The sequence below is a fragment of the Gavialis gangeticus genome, unplaced genomic scaffold (assembly GCF_001723915.1).
Source record: "Gavialis gangeticus isolate Ggan-Ray unplaced genomic scaffold, GavGan_comp1, whole genome shotgun sequence".
Classification (NCBI taxonomy): Eukaryota; Metazoa; Chordata; order Crocodylia; family Gavialidae; genus Gavialis; species Gavialis gangeticus.
In genome coordinates, this window is record NW_017729022.1 from 132353213 (window position 1) to 132373330 (window position 20118).

The window sequence follows — 20118 nt, forward strand, 5'->3', positions numbered from 1 at the left end:
GTCCAGACCACAAAATAGAGAAAGAGGGGTAGGTTGTAGCTCTCAGATGTGGTTCATGATATGACACCAGTGCTGCTGTTCTGGGACAACTGCCAGGGTCTCTAGGGCAGCTGACATTGTTTTAGCTGTCATTTCAGCTGTCTTCAGTAGGGTTGCCAACCTTCTAGGTTTGCCTTGGAGTCTCCAAGAATTAGGTATAGATCTCCAGGAGACTGCTGGTTACCCAGGAGATAAATGATAAGGCATTTATTAAAATAAATATTAAAAGTTGAATCTGATTTATACAGTACTTCTGTAGGTTTTAAAAATGTAATAGTAGCATGTATTAGCCTTCCTGATGTAAAGTCTGCGCACCATAATTAATGTCATGACATCATGTGATGAAACCTCCCAGAACAGATTGAAACAGAGTTGGCAACCCTAATCCTCAACAATGCTGTACCTAGTACTTTCCTCCATGGGTTTTCCATGTAAGCAAATGCTTTTAGTTTTCACAGAGGTGTTATTCCAGTTGAGGGCCAACTTTTGTGGCAGGCATGCCACAAATTAGCCCTGCATCCTCCCCAAATGTCACTCTGATTCCCTGCCTCTGCCTGATCCGCTGCTCTGTTTTCTGCCTCCTCCTCTGTCTCTGCTACCTATCCCTCCCCAGGTCTGCTTAGTCATCAGGGACGGGCAATTATTTCAGGCAGAGGGCCACTTACTGAGTTTTGGCAAGCCATTGAGGGCCACATGACAGGCAGCCAGGGGCAGATAAATATTAATTTTCTAAATTTTTTAGGGGTCCCGCGAGCCGGATAGAATGGCCTGGAGGGCTGCATCTGGCCTGCGGGTTGCATTTTGCCTGCCCCTGGCCTAGTGGCACACAGAGGCTGCCTGTTGGCCACCTCTGTGTTATGCATACTGCAGAAGCATAAGGGGGACAGCCAGTGCATTAGGAGATGGCAGAGGAGGTGATCTTCAAGTTGCTTTCTTACACTATGAAACCAGTTGAGGCCACCTGCGGTGGACTCTGGGGCTACAGAGAGGTCCAGTCAAAACTTCTGCCAAATTCTGTAGGTAAGGATCAGAGCCGTATTAATTATTGAACAGTGAGGAATGGGCATGCGGTAAAGGCTTGTAGGGGCCTTCATGCAGTTTGTCTTTTTTAGCTGGGTTGTTGGTTTTAAGGCATTTGAGATAATTTAGGGAATATTAGAGAAGCCTAAGCCATCACAATCCCCAAACTATCAGACTCTTTCCCTTCCTGTCAGCCTCCTAAGCTTTTTTTGGATGTGGTCCAGGCAGGCTGAGACATTGCACCTGCAGGCAGAGAAACTTTGTGCCCCCAAGTAAGTCACAAAGATGGGCTGTGAAGTAAGTAGAATGGGACTCCTGTGCATCAATAGCTGAAGCACTGGTCCTAAAGGCATGTGTAAACATTGTGGGTCCCATAATTATAATGCATCAGGTCACTGTACATCACAATGGTGTGAGAGGAGGAAGGGGTGGGGAAGGGTCTTGTATCAGTTTTGTTTTCCTTTTGCAAGGCCATGTAGTCAGCTGGTAATGAGAATCCCTTGCTGCATGTTATATACTATTCTGGTACTTCAGAGGGAACATTTTTTCTCTGGCTCTACTTTTTTCACAGAAAAGCATTTCTAGACAATTGATTCTTGTCTTAGGCCTCTTCTGGCTTTTGGATAGCATTAAATTCTTTTCTGGATAAAATGTGTCAGAGATTGCATTTATACAAACAGTCTGCAGGTATTATTTGAGATTGATGTTGAAACCTGACTCACTGATCACCAGGATACATACTTAAGTATCTGGAGCAAGGATTTCTACAATTTACAGTTCAATCCTAAAACTATAGGTGTTCAAACCAGTAGTGCCAGACTGAGACTGTGCGTGGACCTGGTACAATATCAGCCCTGAGATGAGGACAACAGAGTTCCTTTAGGTGTCACCTACAGCCCCAAGCTTGAACACCCCAGACATGTATCATGATGACTTTCGACCCCTCCTGGAAAAGGACAGCCATCTCAAGATAGCTATGGGGGAGAAACCTGTCTTGGCTTACAGACAGCCCCCTCCCCCCCACCTCAAATACCATCTCTCTAGCAACAGACTACAGACTAAATGCCATCTGTGCCCCCTCATCAACACAGACCAGTTCATCATCAACTAACATGGCTTACAGCATCTGAGGTTCATTTACCTGTACCTCTACAAATGTCATATGTACCATCACCTGCTTACAGTGCCCTTCTGCTAGCTACGTTGGACAGATGGGGCAGTCCCTACTGGTAAGAATGAATAAACTCTGAACAGAAAGACAGACAAGCCTGTAGCAGACCACTTCAACTTCCCTGGACAGTCTATCGCTGCCCTTGGAGGGTGCGTACAGACATTACATTTAGATTTATCTAACTGAGTTTAGTTTGGCCTAAACCTCTAGGCATGCAAGTATTCACATCACTTAGTTTGGTGCATGTGGCCTGAAGTTAAGTTGCATCTGACGAGAACTAAGTCTGGGTAGATATGGGCTAGACTGACTTAGGCCCCTTCCCTGATATGGGCTAGACCGGCTTAACAAACACTTGCATGGTTCCCCTATCCATTCCCCTGGAAGCTGACTGAAGCTGAACTTCATCATGACAAAGACAATGCTGGTGGACAAGGGTGTAATACATCATACTTCAAGTACTCCATACTTCTGGAATAAAATACTGCACCTCATGTAAAACCACTGAGAAATCTGAACCAGATTTCATAACTGACAGCTACAGCATCTACCACCAATTTCAAATGGCTCTTATAATTTTTTTATTTCAAAATGTTATATTTCGTCAAAGCATACCAGTATTGGTAGCCAGTGGTACGCAATTTACTGATGTGCTTGGGTACATCATGTCCAACTGCCTTTTAATTTCTCAACCCAAATGACCAGATGCTGTTTGGTTTTACGATGATATCGCTGTTGTAGCTGAGCGTGTTTCTCTGACCTTTCCTATAATAGCATCAGTTTTCACTTGGGCTCCAGGTAATTAGCAGGCATAGCCCTGTCACACTGTATTCTTGAGACTATTATTACTTTCTTTGGCATTATATGTGTGGGGATGATTGCTGTTCATAGTTATTGTGACAGGATATCTAATATGAAAGGAACAGACAGGCACAGTTTAACCAAGCTTTTTAATTGTCTCATCTCCTAGCTAATAACATACAATAACTTTAATTGGCAGTGACTGTTTTCAGTTAGAAAACTAGGCAATTTGCATTTTATTAATTTACTTTCAGACAAAGGCTGTGCTTGATAATAGAATTCCTGACCACACACGGTAATTTTGTGTATTAGTGGTTTAAGGCAGTTTTTATACTTTGTTGCTGCTGCAAATGCATAACAAGTATATTGTGCTGTTTTTAAAAATATTAAGTATTTTAAAATAACAGCACCAAAATACACATAGTAAGCCTCCAAATGTGATCACAATGTATAAAACCAGTACAAACTAAAATAAATAATCCTGGAGTGGAAGACTACTCCATATCTTTTTTAAGGATAACTGGTATCATTGCAGCAACACACAAATCTAAGTTTTTTCTTTTGTATTTATAGTAGCTGTTCTAAATAATGTTCTTGTACTTTGTTCATCACTGTGATGCCAGGTGAGGTATATACCAAACTAACCAAAGATTGTGGTGGTTAAATATTGATTTCCACTACTCATGTATATATCCATCGTGGCATACCATACAGATTAGTTGCTTTGGAGACAGATCGTTGACATCATATGGGTAATGCATGTCCAGGAGCCCAGAAGGCTACAAGGGATGTTAGTTTGCAGCAGTTAAATAGTCTAGCTGCCTTGCTCTGCTGCCTTTAACATCAAACATATTTGATCACTTCATTTCACTGAAGATTAAATTTAAACTGACTTTTTCATCAGCCTTTAAAGAATAAAGCATTAAATACTGGCTCTGGCTTTTCAGAAAACATGGCAGTTAAATACTAAGTGTTGGATTTGCGAAGCTACCTAGGGGTTTTGGAAGCCCCAATACCATCCTCTTCCTAATTATTAAAATTTGGAAACACTGGCTGTGTCTACACATCAGTGTACATCGACGTTTTTACTGCACCATACTTTAGTACTTGCTTTTGTAAGTGCTAAAACACAGCATAGTAACCACCCATATTTGCACTGTACAGTCAGTGCACGCTTAAATTTCCCTGCTACGTCACCGTAGTGGCACACTATGAGTGGGGAGTGCGCCACTACGACGACATAGCTAGTGATCACATGTAGACCCACATGATTGCTACACTGCTGTAGCATGCCATACAGTGACTCAGCATGTGTAAATGCACCCACTTTATCCTTTACCTACTTTAACAGAGGGAGAGAAAAAGCCCAAGGAAGAGAAACTTAATGTTTCTTGCTTCACCTTAATCATCTTTCTTTTTGCTTTCAGTAACCTCCTCCACGTAGAAAACCTTTCTGAATGCAAAAAAAAAATTAAAAAAATATTATTGATTCATGCCCTTTTAGGAAGAAAGTGATCGTGGAAGTTATGGAGATCTTATGTTCATTTTTAGTTCAATTCCCGGTGGCTGCAAGAAGCACTTTTTATTTTTGAATGATAAACAATGTAATTTAAAATTCCACTTGCCTGTGTTTTAAAGGTGGAACATTTTCCCCAGAAGAGAAAAGAAAATGGGAATGCAGAGAAATTTGAGCAGATATGAAGAATTTTACAGCAGTTTGAAAACACTAGACTTTGTTACAGATCAATTAGACTGTAAGTTCTTTGGGGTAGGGGCTGTCATGTATTATGTTTGTATAGCACCAAGCACAACTGGGCCTGAGATTGTTTTAGGCTTTTTGGTGCTATTACAGCATAAACAACAGTAGTAATATGCATGCTGTGTACATACTCCCATTTACTTAAAGCAAGGATGTCGAACTCACCTGGCCCCACAGCCTGGCCACGGGTGCTGGATCCAGCCCACAGGGTGGCTCCAGTGAGTGTACTTCATGCAGCGTGTGCCCTGAACGGGCTGTGCATACTGCTGGCAAAGTGCGTGCAGTCTCTGGCCCCATGTGTGGGATGCATCAGCCCTAGCCCCAGCCCCACATGTGGCATGCAGCTTGTGGAGATGGTTTAGGGTGCATGCTATATACAGGGTGTGTTTACATGTGCTATTAATGCTGTAAAGGCTTAAGGCACAGTGGAATACTACATGTGCTCCCTGTTGGGAGCAAATCTGTTTCCAGTGGGAACAGCCTGATACAGGGCTGCTTCTACCCTGCTCTGCAGCTGTGCAGTATCTAATGTGCAGTTGGCTTACTACCTGTATTTACAGGTGGTAGCTAACTGTGCAGTAGATTAATTTACTGCATTGTAAAAGGTGCTCATGTATAGATGGTGATGCTCTACTGCATGGTAGATTAGTCTACTGCACAGTAAAGCATCTCATGTAGATATGCCCACAGTGTGTGACTGGTCTGGGGCATGTGCTGCATGTGGTGCCTGTACAGGACTGGCCCTGTGGGCTGGATCTGGCATATGGGGCTGGGTCTGTGGGCCTGATCTGGACTGGCCCCAGATCTAGCACTCAGTATGGGCACTGCATGCTTTGGCTTGGGCACTGCATGCAGCGGTGCCTCATCAGCCCTGTGTGCAGCGCATTCCAGCTCCAGCCTCATATGACACACAGCACCAGGGCTGGTCCGGGGCATGCCCTGTATGTGGAACCTGCACTAGAACAGCTCTTTGTGACCACTGGCAATGATGGATGCTGCTTGATATGAAAAGGAGTATCACAAACTAGCCTTATAATGCTAAATACTGCCAGGGAGTTTGCTGCACTTTACCAGATCCGTGTAAAAGAACATTATGCAGTGGGAGCAACTTTCTGTAGTAACCAGCGAGTTGAAATGTATAACCTTACTGAACAGAATGAAAAATGGCTTTTTATATACAAACAGCCTTAGCTGACCAGCACACACAAATTGCATAACTGTCCTGGGAATTCCCGAAGGCTGGGAAATCCCTTTTTGCTGCTTCTATAAGTACTGAAGGAGCCAGCAACTCAACTGATGTAATTTGGCTTAGCTCCACTGTCAGTTTGGAGCTCTGCCTCCACAGAAGCTTTGGGCCCCTGGTGTGTGTTTATATGGTGTGTGTGTGTATGCATGCATGCATGTGCCTAAAGATAGTGAGTGCATATATGTGAGAAGTGGGGGTGGGGTGGGGATGGCATGAGAGTAGGTTGATTCTATTTGTGGTGATCATCAGGGATCTCATCTAGGATGAGAAACCTCCAGTCTGTTTGCTACTAGTTAGCAGGTTCTTGGAAATACATAAGCAACATTTCAGAGTTTAGCTGTGACAGTAACAGAAATTAACCCAAAGTCTGAGGGGAACATGCCAGAGGAAAGGAAAGAGAATAAGCATGGAAAGGAGGTTCAAAATAGGAGTGAAAAAAGCCTCTAGGGAAAGGAGGGAAGACCCTTCAAGATTGTTTTAGGTCTGGGTGCCTTGTGCTGTGTGACTACCCACCAACACAGCTGCAAGAAGGAGGGCATGGTGTATGCACTTTTGTCTCCCCTCAGAGGAGGAAGAAGAGGTTGGAAGTGCTGCTGCTTTGCACTGTGATTTTTCTGACAAGGCCAAGACTTATTTTTGTTGAACCTGGGTTCCCTCTGCTCTAAATATCAATGAGTTTGTGGGGACCTTTCTGGAAATTCCTCTCCAGGCTACTCTGCACTTGAAAGGAGGAAGAAGGGGTTACATAGTTATCCAAACATGCACACAGTAGCCCTCTTCTTTCTTGCTTGCTTTTTCTCTTTTTTAAACATACTGGTATCTCATTATCTGTATGTCCATCTGGCAGATGGTGAGGAAGTACCCATGGCCCAGCACTGCTAAACAGAAATGACTACTGTTCTCTAGTGGGTTATGGACTGGAGAAAATCCCACACTATTTACTGATTTGTTTGATGTGCCTGGCTGGGGAGTATTTAGCTAATTGCACGATTTAACAATGATTACACTTTAATTCATACAACACAATTTTATTTGAAAAATGATTACTGGGTGCACAACATTACTTTGTCTTAAGAACAATACAAACATCAAAACACTACAACCACATATACTAAGAACAACACTCTAAGACCAGTTAAGATTTCAACTAAAGGTTAAACTTGAACTAGGAAAGATATAATTATTATCATTTACATTATACTTACAGTCCTAGGATTCCAAGAAGCCAAATACCCTGATATATGGTCATTTTTTAATGGGCTGGTCTCAGTAGTGATAGGAACAAGTCCCCTTTTTCCAGTCCCACTCAGGCGCTCCGCGGCTTCAGCATGAACAAAAGATTCACGTTCACGGAGAGGGTGGTTCAGGTGATCAGTCTAATCTGGCCTACACTTGCGATTCTTCCTTTGTTGTTCTGCAAGTGAGGTTACCTCCAAATTGGGACTGTAGTTTTTCGGGTTATATACTGGGTGAGTTGCCGTCATGGGTCCCTCCTACCCAAACTCGTCACCACTCCCAAATTTGGGCTCAGAAATTATGTCATGGAAAATTTCTTTGACGGGAAAGTTTTACCCCCCAAGTGGAATTTTCCCCATGGTGAACTTCTAGTGCCCTCATCTTCTGGGACTTTCCATACCACCATGATGACCCTTTAATGCCCTCAGTATCTTATCTGTTGTATAAAATCCTTGGGTTTCAATTTCTCGGAATTCTATAACTTTTATCATTTAACATGTCTAATTAAGTTTTGATTCTATCCTAAACTGGCTAATGGGCATTCATTATATATAACTCAGAAACTTTATAAATTTATCATTCAGGTGACAACTACCATCTCATAGGGATCACGGAGACCTGGTGGGACTCCTCTTACAACTGGACAACCAGTATAAATAGCTATACCCTGTACAGGAGAGATCGTGCTGAAGAAAGGTGTGGGGGTGTAGCTCTCTATGTGAAGGAGAGCTACGTGTCCCTACAAGCTGAGATTGGCACCCAAAGAGGACAATGGGAGACCCTTTGGGTTAGAATATGAGGGGAACGTAGTGAAGCGGATACAGTGGTAGGAGTCTACTACAGACCTCCAAACCAGGAATGAGTGCTTGACCAAGAATTTGCCAGAGAACTAGCTGAGGCTGCATGCTCTCGGTGCATGACCGTCATGGGAGACTTCAGCTACCCAAACATCTCATAGGATGAGTACTCAGCCAGATCTGATTGATCACAAAGCTTCCTTACATGCATGGATGAGCTCTACCTGTCCCAAGAAGCTTATGGGCTGACAAGAGGCAAGGCACTGCTGGACCTGGTACTGGCCAAAGGGGACGATCTAATCAGCAACCTAAGAATTGAAGGGAAGCTGGATGACAGTGACCATAAGTTGATCACTTTCACTATCTATCACAAAGCTAGCAAGACAGCAATGCAGTAGTCCTTGACTTTAAGAAAGCTGACTTTCATAAGCTCTAGAGGCTTGTTCTTGAGGCCCTGAGAGGTCATGATTTCACAGGGAAGGGGAGTTCATGATGAGTGGTTGCTCCTTAAGGAAGCAATCCTAGAAGCACAAGGGGAGTCCATCTCCACACATAGGGAAGGTGGTAAAAGGTCTCAACAACCTCCTTGGCTCAGCAGGGTACTCATGGACCTCCTACATCTAAAAAGAGAGGCACATAATGGATGGAGAACAGGAAACACCACTAAGGAGGAGTATGCTGCACTGGCCCACACCTGGAGGAAGCAAACTAGAAAAGCCAAGGCTTCAACTGAACTCCATCGGCTACACGAATCAAAGACAATAAAAAGTCCTTCTTCAGATATGTGGGTAGTCGAAAGAAAAACAAGGGCAACATTGGACCCCTGCTAAACCAGCTGGGGCAGCTGACTATTGACACCCAGGAAAAAGCCAATCTTTTTAATGATTACTTGCATCAGTTTTTCATCAGCCCAGAGGGACCACCCTGCCTAACATGATGCGGGATGACTGGGGTGAAGATGAATATATGCCCACCAGTGGCGTGGATCTTGTGAGGGAGCATCTTGAGAGGCTGGCCCCCCCCATAAATCAGCTGGTTCAGATAAGTTGCACCCAAGAGTGCTAAAGGAACTGGCAGACATCATAGCACAGCCACTGGTGAGGATATTCAAGAATTCGTGGTGCTTGGGTGAAGTACCTGAAGATTGGAAGAGGACCTATGTGGTGCCCATCTTCAGGAAAGGGAGGAAAGAAGACCCAGGAAACTACAGGCTAATCAGTCTGACGTCAACCCCTGGGAAGATTTTGGAAAAAAATTATCAAAGAAACCGTTCTTGACAGGCTAACAGATGGCAACATTTTGAGGGATAGCCAGTATGGGTTTGTTGTGGGTAGATCTTGCTTGACCAATCTCATTTCCTTCTGTGACCAGGTGACGTATCACTTGGACAAGAGGGAAGAGGTTGATGTCATATATTTGAACTTAAAAAAAGCCTTTGACCTGGTGTTCCATGATGTCCTCATGGAAAAATTGGGCAGCTGTGGCCTCAACTACTCCACAGTCCGATGGCTGGAGAACTGGCTCCGAGGTCAGACCCAGAGAGTGGTAGTTGATGGAACCGAATCAACATAGCACTTGGTAACTAGTGGTGTCCCCCAAGGCTCTGTTCTTGGACCTGTACTCTTTAATGTCTTTATAAATGATCTGGACACTCATGTCAAAAACGGACTGGCTAGGTTTGCTGAAAACACCAAACTTCGGGGAAGAGTCTCCACACTTGAGGATAGGCTGGCAATCCAGGCTGATCTCAATAGGCTTGCAAAGTGGGTTGATGAAAACCTGATGCCATTCAATACAATGAAATGCAAGGTGCTCCACCTGGGTAATAAAAGCCTACATCAGGCTTATAGGCTTGGCAGTGCTACACTCGCTAGCACCGTGAGTGAAAGAGATATGGGAGTCATGATTGACCACAAGATGAATACGCATCACCAGTGTGATAACACAGCAGGGAAAGCGAGAAAAACTCTGGCTTGCATCTACCAGTGCATCTTGAGTAAGACCCAGGATGTCATCCTCCCACTGTACTCTACAGGCTGCATCCAGTTCTGAGCTCCACAATTAAGGAAGGACATGGAGAAGCTTGAAAGAATCCAGAGGAGAGCCATGTGCACGATCAGAGGGCATGAGAACAGGCCTTATGAAGAGAGGCTGTGAGCTATAGGACTCTTCAGCCTGGAGAAGCACAGGCTTGGGTAACATGGTGGCAGCCTATAAGTACATAAGGGGTGTGCATCAGGATTTGGGGGAACACCTGTTCACCAGAGCACCCCAGGGGATGATGAGGTCCAATGGTGACAAACTCCTGCAAGACTGTTTTAGGGTGGACATAAGGAAAAACATCTTTACTGCCCAAGCCCCCAAGGCCTGAAACCATCTTCCCCCAGAGATGGTGCAAGCACCTATTCTGGACACTTTCAAGAAACATTTGGATGTTTATCTTCCTGGGATCCTTTGACCCTAGCTGACTTCCTGCCCCTTGGGCAGGGGCTGGACCCAGTGATCTTATGAGGTCCCTTCTAGCCCTAATGTCTATGAAATCTATGAAACGGCTTATTATGCAGAGCTGGATAAAAGGCTGGTATCTTTTGGTGGGGAGATTTTATCCATTAGAGTAGCACTGACTTCATATAAGGTATCTCTGGATATATCACTGCCTGATTATTGGGTCAAGTTCTGTGCTTTGCAGGAGATCAGCCTAGATCAGGGGTAGCCAACCTGTGGCATGGGCAGCCTCAGTGTGGCACACAGCAGATTAGGGATGGGAGAGGGAGCAGAAAGCAGAGCATCAGATCAAGCAGAGAACAGAGGGCAGGGAGCAGAAAGCAGAGCAGCAGCTTGGTCAGGAAGCACAGATTGTATAAAGGAAAAAGGGTCAGAGTGACACTCGGGGAGGGTGTAGAGCTACTTTGTGGAACCGCTGCCAAAAATGTTGGCCCTCACTGGACTAGATGAACTTCATAGTTTTACTGGCCCAAAGGTTTCTGAATCTATGAAGAACAGACACACTTGTTATTGTGGGAAGCAGCCACATATCTCATTTAATGCTTGGGCATTTCAGTACTGTTATTACGAGCATGCTGCAGCACTGTGTCCAGCAGGAGGTTCATTGGTGATGCCAACAGCCATGTTATCACAAATATAACATCTAGCACCATCTAGCTAATTTCTGAGTTAACTAACATCCCACAGAGAACAGAGGGAAGTTTTTGTGGCTCCATAACAATTGAATGAAAAATAGTGCTTAGCTAAGAAGAGCTAATTTTTTCACCCAGTTTTCTTGTCTCCAATTTAGAGCCCCCTTTTTAAAGCCATTTGATGCAGGGAACCCGGGGGCAGAAGCTCAGCAGACAGCTGTCTTCAGCCTCTAAAATTCCTAGCTCTGTTGGGTTATGATTTGAACAATTCTCCAGTACATTGTCTTTAACTAGAGATGGCAGCTGTTCTATTGTTAGCTCCATGCTTCCTATATAGTACTTAGCAACAGAGAGGAAGGTGCCAATAGTATGTGGCTCAGAGAAATTAACAGATCTGTTAACTGTAAGTCAGGAGAACAATGCAGTGTCCTCATTCATTGGAAGAAGGGTGTTTGTACCCGAAAGCTTGCAGGGAACAATTTTTCCAACTACCTATTTGGTTTAATAAAAGATATCACATTTACCCAAAGAACCTTTGTCTGCCTGTGTCCCCATTCAAATGTTTCTGCCATTGAAGATATTGTTGTGCTAGTTTCCTCAGCTGCTAGCATTGAGAAACCTTGTTTATTAAGAAGCCTTTGACTCTTCATACACTGATATCACAGGTGCTTGAAGTTTTCTCCAGCTATGTCTTTGCAGACCCAAAAGCAAATCCAAGTCAGCCAAATATGAAGAAAGGAGATGAGTGTCAGAAAAAGAAGTTTCCATGTTCCCTTTCATGTGGAAATGCATCTTCTTTTTCAAAAATGTTTTGACTAGACTTCTGGGATAAGGGCTAATTACTTTGAAGTTGCAGGAACATATTCGGAAGAAGAGGCTAATGCAGAGGTGGGCAAAATACAGCTTGCGGGCCAGATCCGACCATCCAGGCACTTTCATTTGGCTCTGGCACCTCTCAACAAATTGCACCCTGCTCAGCCCTTCTGTCTAGGAGGGTGGGAGCAAGGTGCCCACGCATACACACACCCTACTGTACTTTGCTCCCACCTTCATGGGTGGAAGGGCCTGGCCCTGCCAGCATACAGCTTCCAGGTAGAGCTGCTGCTGCAGCAGCTGCTGGGGACCTGCTCAGCTTCCCTGGCATCTGGCTCTTTCTCAGCAGCAGATGGGGAAGTGGCAGGGGTAGAGGGTGGAGCTGCAGCTGGGCAGGAGAGTGGAGCATGGGGCTGGGGCTGGTGGCAGTGCAAAGCCAGCACCCAGGGGGGGCGGTGGCAGTGCAGAGCTTGGCTAGGCAGGTTGTGGGGGGGGGCGGGGGGATGTCAGGGACTGCCCCATACATTCCCCCTATGGCATGCAGCTCTAACAGGCAGCAGCAGCAGGCAGGAGGGCTTGGGGCACTTGTGCCTGGCACAGGCGCTGATGCCCAGCAGTGCATGGCTCCAGCCAGTGCTGCACATCGCAGCAAGGGGCGCAGCTTCTGCTGGGCTATCTCTATCACCAGCACTGCCTGACACATGCACACAGCCCCCACACTCACACTGCATGGAAGGAAAGCCCCATGCACTGGAGCCGGCTGCCTTCCCTGCCCCTGGACCTGTAGGGAGTGGCACAGGCAGCTGGCTCCAGTGCGTGGGGCTTTTCTCCCATGCTGTGCAAGTGTGGGGACTGCATGTGTGTGGCGGGGAGCACCAGCAATAGAGATGGCCTGATGGAAGCTGTGCAACTGTATGAAGAGCACCAGTGATAGAGACTGCCTGGCGTAGGCTGCGCCTCTTGCCATGATGTGCAGTGCTGGCTGGAGCCACACACTGCTGGGCACCAGCATCCGTACTGGGCATGAGCGCCCCAGGTGCCCCTCCCTGCTGCTGTGCCATGGGGAGATTGCAGGGGGTCCCGACACCTCCTCACCTTCTAACACCCCACAAATGCCACACACCCACACAGTGCCCCCACAACTCCCCAACATACCCTATGACCCTCCCACACACGGCCACACCCCCTCACAAACTCCCACCGTACACACACGGACCCCACACAATATACAAGACTAAGAATTTATTTTTGAGTTGTTATGCAGTCGCCTCTATGTACATGCAAACACAAATCATGGCAAAAAAACTTTTTGTAATAAAATAAAAATATGTTACGGTAGGTGTTTGAATTCTAGTGTATGATTTGATTTTTTTTCTGGTTCTAAGATGGCGATCCGCCCCTGAGCTAATGTGATTATGTCACAGTCCTCTGCTTGCATTGATAAAAGTTCTAGGATCACATGTGAAATACATCAGTGTTTTTTATTAAGCAGGCTCCCTGCATTAACCTTTAAACAGACAGACTTTCTGGCATCCCCAAAAAATTCTTTTTTTGGTTTGATGTTAAAACACTTGTTTTCAACATTTTAAGATTCAAGTCACCCACTTTGGAAAATGCCAGCTCTTAGCTTTCACTTGATTTTTGACTATGGAAAAAAAAATCAAGCAATTCTTTCATTTCAAAGAAATCATCAAAACAACACAGATCAGAATGGTTTTGACACTGGGGATTCCTATTTGAAACCTCTGACTTTACCTTGAGAGTCATGTGTAGGTGTTTGCATGCCTGACAGTACTAATATTGGGTGGCACCCTACAGCACCCCTAAAAAGATCTTCCAACTCCTTGGTTGAGAATCAGTGACTAAATCATTAAGAACATAAGACTGGAAGGTACCTCTTGTGTCTTCAAATCCACTTCTTGGCCATTTATTTATTTATACTTGAGCGCTATGTACTAGGGACTTTCCAGACATTCTAGGATGGATAGCTGTTGCCCTGAAGACTGGGAGGGGAGGTAGATCATTGGACAGAAGTTGGAGTAAGTGGAGGAATGAAGTGGCGAAGAGGGAATTTTTGTATGCATAAAGTGAAATTAAGCGCCCCACTAGTCTTGCCTCTGAAAATTTCCTCAAAAACATTCAGTCTATGTCACTGCCACGCTTTGTAAAGAAGTGGGTTCCATATTGTTCCCAAGGTGAACATATACATAAATAGTTAATAAATAAGATGTATATATAGCAAAGTTGCTAGGTTCTGGAAAAGGCTTTCTTTGCATCAGCCCATAACAAGCAGTAGGTGGCTTTGAGAGGGCTAGACTACCAAGAGTTTGGTAAAAGCAGGGTAAGCCATCTACTTGAGGGTTTGGGACTGATAATCAGCCCACAGATGTCCTGATTTGACACCTGTTCCATTAGAAATTTCATGGAGTACCAGCTATATTTTAAAATGATCCTGCATGGGTACTATTGCTGCCATACATATGAGCTGGGGGATGCACTTGGCAAGTGGAGCAATCTGAAAGAGAAAACTGAAGGTGTGTATGGGAAGCTGAATGTTGCTGCACCCAGTATTAGCAGTGGATCCAAACATGACATTGCGGTTCCATGGATTTTTAATTTTAGGAGTGTAAGACTTCTTGCATGGAGTAGTACTGCTGCTTCCTCACATCTTTGACCCTTCCTTTGTGAGCCATTGCAGAAGCAGCCAGAAACCTCCAGCTAGTCCTCTATCTCCTCTTCCTCCTCGTCAGGAGTAGAAAATATGCCACTGATTTCAAAGGGCATTGAGTAAGGCCAAAAATGTGTTGCTAATTTTGGCAGTCCTGGATGTGGGTAGATTGTTTTCCTGGGCCCTGTGGCAATTAGCTTACACCCTGAAGGAGGAGAGTTAATCAGCCTTATTGCAGAATACTTAACAACAGATACTTTCAAGGGTATGAAAGTCTTGCTGCAGTCTGCAGCTCTCTACTATTCAGGTCACCGGTACAAAGCTGCCATGTAGGGGAGGGAGACAGGTCATGGACCCTCGCAGGGGAATGCTATCCCATACATGGCCTCTGCAAATTCCATCTGAATTGGTATATGGGGAGGGTAATGAGAGAGGTGAACAGGGTTGTGGCTGATTGATCAGCAGCTACATGAATTCTTCAGCCAAACCCCTGTGTGAAAGGGATAAAGGACACTACAGCAGCTTGGCGGTCATGGCAGTAGCCCAAGGAGGGAGAGGCCACACTGATGGGAAAGACATTCTCTCCAAGAATCCGGCAGCATAGTGGGTCATTCTAAAGCAGTATTTGCTTGGCAGAGGCATTAGTACAGCTATATATAGATTCTCAAAAGGAGGTACGAGGCAATGCGAGAAAGTGAAAGTAATAATGTGTGCTGCATCATTGTATCACAAAACAGAGTCCCAAGTACAAGATTTGTAATTCACAGAGACTCATTTGTACCATATGGAGACTTTAAAATTATCAACAGCAGAGCTATAAACACAGAATATCCTTTTATCAGCCTCCAAGTTTTGTGCAAAGAAGCACAAAAGCTTATGTTCTCCAGTTACCATGAACTGGGGAGGCTGGTGAAATAATATACCTTCTTAGTGGTGACTATCTGTCATATGAGAATGAAATCAAGATATGAGTAATGGAATGGGCTGTTTGAATGCTTGCTTTGGAGTAGAAATGAGTGAAGACACTTAAAAACAGTTTGAGTCAGATCTTTTGTTGGTTTAGGCTATTCAGTGCCACTGAAGACAACTGGGGTTCCATGGGTTTGCTCTGCTGAGAATCTAACTCCCCAGGCCTGCTGCATACTAACTCCCCTGTCCACTGACCTCAGCAGATGTTGGACTGGGTTTGCTGAAGCCTTGTGATCAGGCCCACTGAAGCCATAGCAGTACTGGGTTTTATTAGGCAAGAGTGAGAAAATCTAGACGATTGCCCTGAAAAGCAGGTGCATGAGGTTCTGTGCTACAGATCTCCTGTGCTGTCAGGAAGGCTGTACCTCCTGCAGACTGTTCTCTGCGGAACATCATGGAGAGACTGAGCTGTGGGAGACAAGGGAGAAGTTGGAGAGTGGATTTGTTCTGCAGGCCTCAAAATTCCCCCAGGAGTGTGCACTGGAGTCTGCATCACAAGCACATCCCTTGGACCACCACAAAACACTAGCTCATCCCTCTAGGCATAAAGCTTCTAAGCTCCTTTAGCTCCTAAGCAAATTATCTGTTGGAAGCCAGTTTTTGTAAAGGGTCGGGGGCAGCATATTTCTGAAGAATTTATATTTACTGAAAAGATTCTGCAGCTTGATAGGAGATTATTTGGAGAAGCAGAAGGCCAAGGGTGGTGTCAGAGACTAGTTTAAGCTCCACAGTGGTAGTCAAGAAAGCTCAGAGGTGAAGCTTGCCTAATCTGAATTCTAAGAAGCAAGAGCAAGCAGAATGGTGTGTTGCATTAATAAGAAATGTGAAATATTTTATGTTGTGATTTGGACTGGGACTGACGAGAGAACATAAAAGTGAGAGAATAACATGCCCTGACAGGTTGAACAATTATCCCTTTAAAGCTTAACAGATTTTGGATCAGATCCTTTGTGTTGGATTTGTGTCACATCAAGAAAGCCACATGGAAAAGGCTTAGGGTCATATGACCAAAATGCTAAGGTTTTTTAGGCAGGGACTTGAGTATGAAGAGAATTTACAAAAAAATAAGATGGTTTAGCTGGGTGCAGAGATTTGAATTTTGTCATCCTTGTTATTTGGAGGTCACTGACATGTTTCCTAAATGGTATCAGTCATGCACTGTGGTTAGGGTGTTGTCAGCTGACCACCAGTATCTGAGTTATGGTTGCTGGTTAAACACATTTGTGGTCTTTGGTGAGCACTGATTTCTGGAGCCTGATCCAAAGCCCTTTGAAGTCCATAGCAAGACTCCCATTAGATCAGGCTCAGGGTGACTACCACTCTGAGATAGCTGCTTTCCACTGAAAAACAAGACACTGAAGACATCTATAGCATCATCTTCATAATATAATTGAATATCTTCAGTTAGAAAAAAATATATCCATCCCTTAATAACTGCAGGTCGTTTCTTTGGTGGGCTGGCTACAACTAAAGAAAGATGGAAAATACCATTCATGCTGAGGTTATAACTGCATGACAAAGGCCCTAGAGAGAAGTCGTTCTGGATCATATGAAGCTAACAGGACTCTGCTCTTACTGAATCCTGGAGGGTTTAAGCTAAAAGCTGCTGCTGCTACTGCTGCTGCTTTCTCACAAAATAAAGCTACAAGCTGAATGTAACAAAGAGCGAGGAGATGGCAGCACAGGGATTTCCAAATTGCTGCTTGAGTCTGAGCGCAAATGACATTTGATTGCCTTTCTGGAGTTGCATGATCCTTCCAATCTAATGTAAGCTGGACACTGAGGCTGATAGATTATTAGAAGAAAATGGATTTCTCTTTGATTAGCTTTGTACTATGACGCAATGGCATCGATTGATGTTAAAAGGAGGCCACATAAGCTTTTCCTTGTACTATATTAGAAATGACAGATGGCAGGACAAGGATAAATTCTTCTCAAAAGAACAGAATTGGGGTGAAGTGAATTTGAAAGAAAAGATCAAAGGGGGCAAGGAGGAGGAGGCAATTCTCCTGAAATAAAGATGCAACCTACAGTACAGCTTCACTGACACATTAATTTGATATGAATGAATCTTTGAGCATGCAGTAAGTGAGGACTGCTTTGTTTCCATCTATTGGGAAAAAAATTGAAAAGCCCTTCTGTACCACAGTTGAGATTCACTTTGAACAAGATCTCTTACTGAAATGAAGGGCTGTGCTCCACTTCATGTGCCAATGAATTATGAAAAACTCGGCTATTTTCCGACTCTCTGTATACTGCTTACATACCTACCAGAGATTGTAAAGCTAGTAGCTGTTCAGTAAAGAACAGAAACAAGTCCTTAGAATTTCCCCTTGGTCTGTGCCTCAGGAGTTGTGCAAATCAGCTTAGAGGGAAGGCTTGGGGGTGAGAAAGCAGTCAGCAGTGCTGATATAGGGAGATGTTCTTTCTGCTGCCAAAAAGCAATGATGAGATGCAGCAGCATTGTAAAAAGCCCTCTTGACTTCATTTACAGCAGCACAATGCCTTCCTGCCATGATTGGTACATTAATAAGAAATATATGCCTGGTATTCCATAGATTTCCATGGGAGCAGGAGAGATCCCCATTGTTGCATAATAAAAGGAAGGTGTATCAGTAAGACAGTAAGGTGAGTGCTAAGACTGGACTAGAAAGATCCAGTGGCTTATGGAAAATATGTTACCACCAAAAGGTTTAGTAGCAGAATTTAGTCTGTGAGAGCTGGAAAAATGGGATTTAGGATAGGGGAGCACAGGCATGTTCTGTCATGAGTCTGGTCCCAAGCCCAGCAGGGTTGTTGGAAATGCACGCTGGCTTAAATGAGCTTTGGATCTGACACTTAGATTCTAGCCAAAGGCTGGGGACAGGAATCTGCATTGCACAGGAGCAGTAAGATAAGGCCCCTTGTAGCATGGGTTGTGGTTCACTGCCTGGAATGGCTTGGTCTTATTTTACCTAACAAATCCATGTTGGTGCCATTTTCTCTCCAGCTATTTCCCTGTGGCACTTAGTAGGTTCTTACTTGTAGGGTACTATTTTACTGTGGCATGTTAGAATGGCTGGAGTGGATGTTTTTGTGAACCTATATGGACAAATGGATGCCTGGAAACTCAGGGGACTGGTCTTTTTAGTTTGGGAGACCCATTCTAGTCTTCTGCTCCTATGAAAATGTAAAAACAAAGTGAGCTGTGGAGAAAATGAAAAGAGGCAGTAAGTTGCCTAAGTTGGTAGCCTGGAGATCCATTGCCTTCCCATTGGGCCAGCCTGGGCAATGGGTAATGGTCAGTGGCAGCAGAAAGTCTGCAAATTACCACTTCTTTTCTGTCCAGAAAAGAGCCATGTAGTACCAGCCACAAAATAAATAAGGCCAGCTGGAGATAGAATGAGGCCAGGGCACCAGTGAAATCTAGTAGTGCAACTTGTCTTCTGACAAACATGTTGTATAGGCAGTCCTTCTGGCAGCCTGGTCAGAATTTTGCAATAGTCCTCTTCTGAGCATGACCAGGTATCTTTAAGCATTTAATAGGGTCATACCTTTGGGCAGCCCCATTTTGAGATTAGTAGTGAAACTTCAGTGAGCAAGAGATTTTTTTCATTGGCGCCTCAAGGACAACTCTGTTAATCGTCTGCAGCCTTTTGGGAATTCCTCTGTATTGTTAAATGTTTAATGCATTTCACTCTGTTCTGTGCCTGCAGGTGATAACAGCCAAGATCCTGAAGATGGTACTTCTTCAGTTACTATGGGCTTCTGCACCAGGTTCAGCGAGAAGGCAAATCCCAGGCACCATTCAGATACAGAGTTTCAGCCCTCCCAGCCTACTGACATTCTGTCATCTTGGACGTCTGAACATGAAGGCACTAATGAAGGAGCTAGCATTAAAAATTCTCTAAAGAACTTCTATGAAAAATGCTGCCAGATGCAGCCTGGCCGAGGGGATCCAACATACAAGGCAGCTTCACGGTGTCTGTCCCAGAAAATTTCAGAGTTGGCCAACAAGGATGGGACAAAATATGCCTTGCGCAGTCTCCAGATAGCTCAAATGGTCTTGAACAGAGATGACATCAAGGTCTTTCCAAATCATTCCCGTAATGCGTGTTTCTCAGCACCTGCTGATGGGGAAGCCACACTGAACAAGGGAAAGCAAATTCCTGGGCTCTCGGACGATGTCCTCCAATTCCTCTTAAAACAGGATGTGATGAAATGCAGCTCCTGATGTATTTGGTTTGGAGCATATGAGCAATTAGCATGGCTTAGCATGCCAGAAGAGGGCTGATCTGCATAGAGAAGGGATCCGTCTCAGGAAGACATAAATTATTTCTGGCTGGACATAAGGAAGAACTTCTTTACTGTCTGGGCCCCCAAGGTTTGGAATAGACTGCTGCCAGAGGGGGTTCAAGCACCCACTTTGAGTGCCTTCAAGACGCATTTGGATGTTTATCTTGTTGGGATCCTATGATCCCTGCTG

At 44.6% G+C, this 20118-nt stretch overlaps 1 protein-coding gene across 1 annotated transcript in view; it reads left to right on the plus strand.

Moving 5' to 3' along the window:
• CUNH20orf196 (chromosome unknown C20orf196 homolog) overlaps positions 1-20023 on the plus strand; it is an 88318-nt gene extending 68295 nt beyond the window's left edge. Inside the window, exon 4 of the mRNA XM_019515881.1 lies at positions 19349-20023. Within this exon, the coding sequence (XP_019371426.1) occupies positions 19349-19866 (518 nt within the window). The 3' untranslated portion in view covers positions 19867-20023. The remainder of the gene's footprint in view (positions 1-19348) is intronic.
• Positions 20024-20118: the final 95 nt, after the last annotated feature.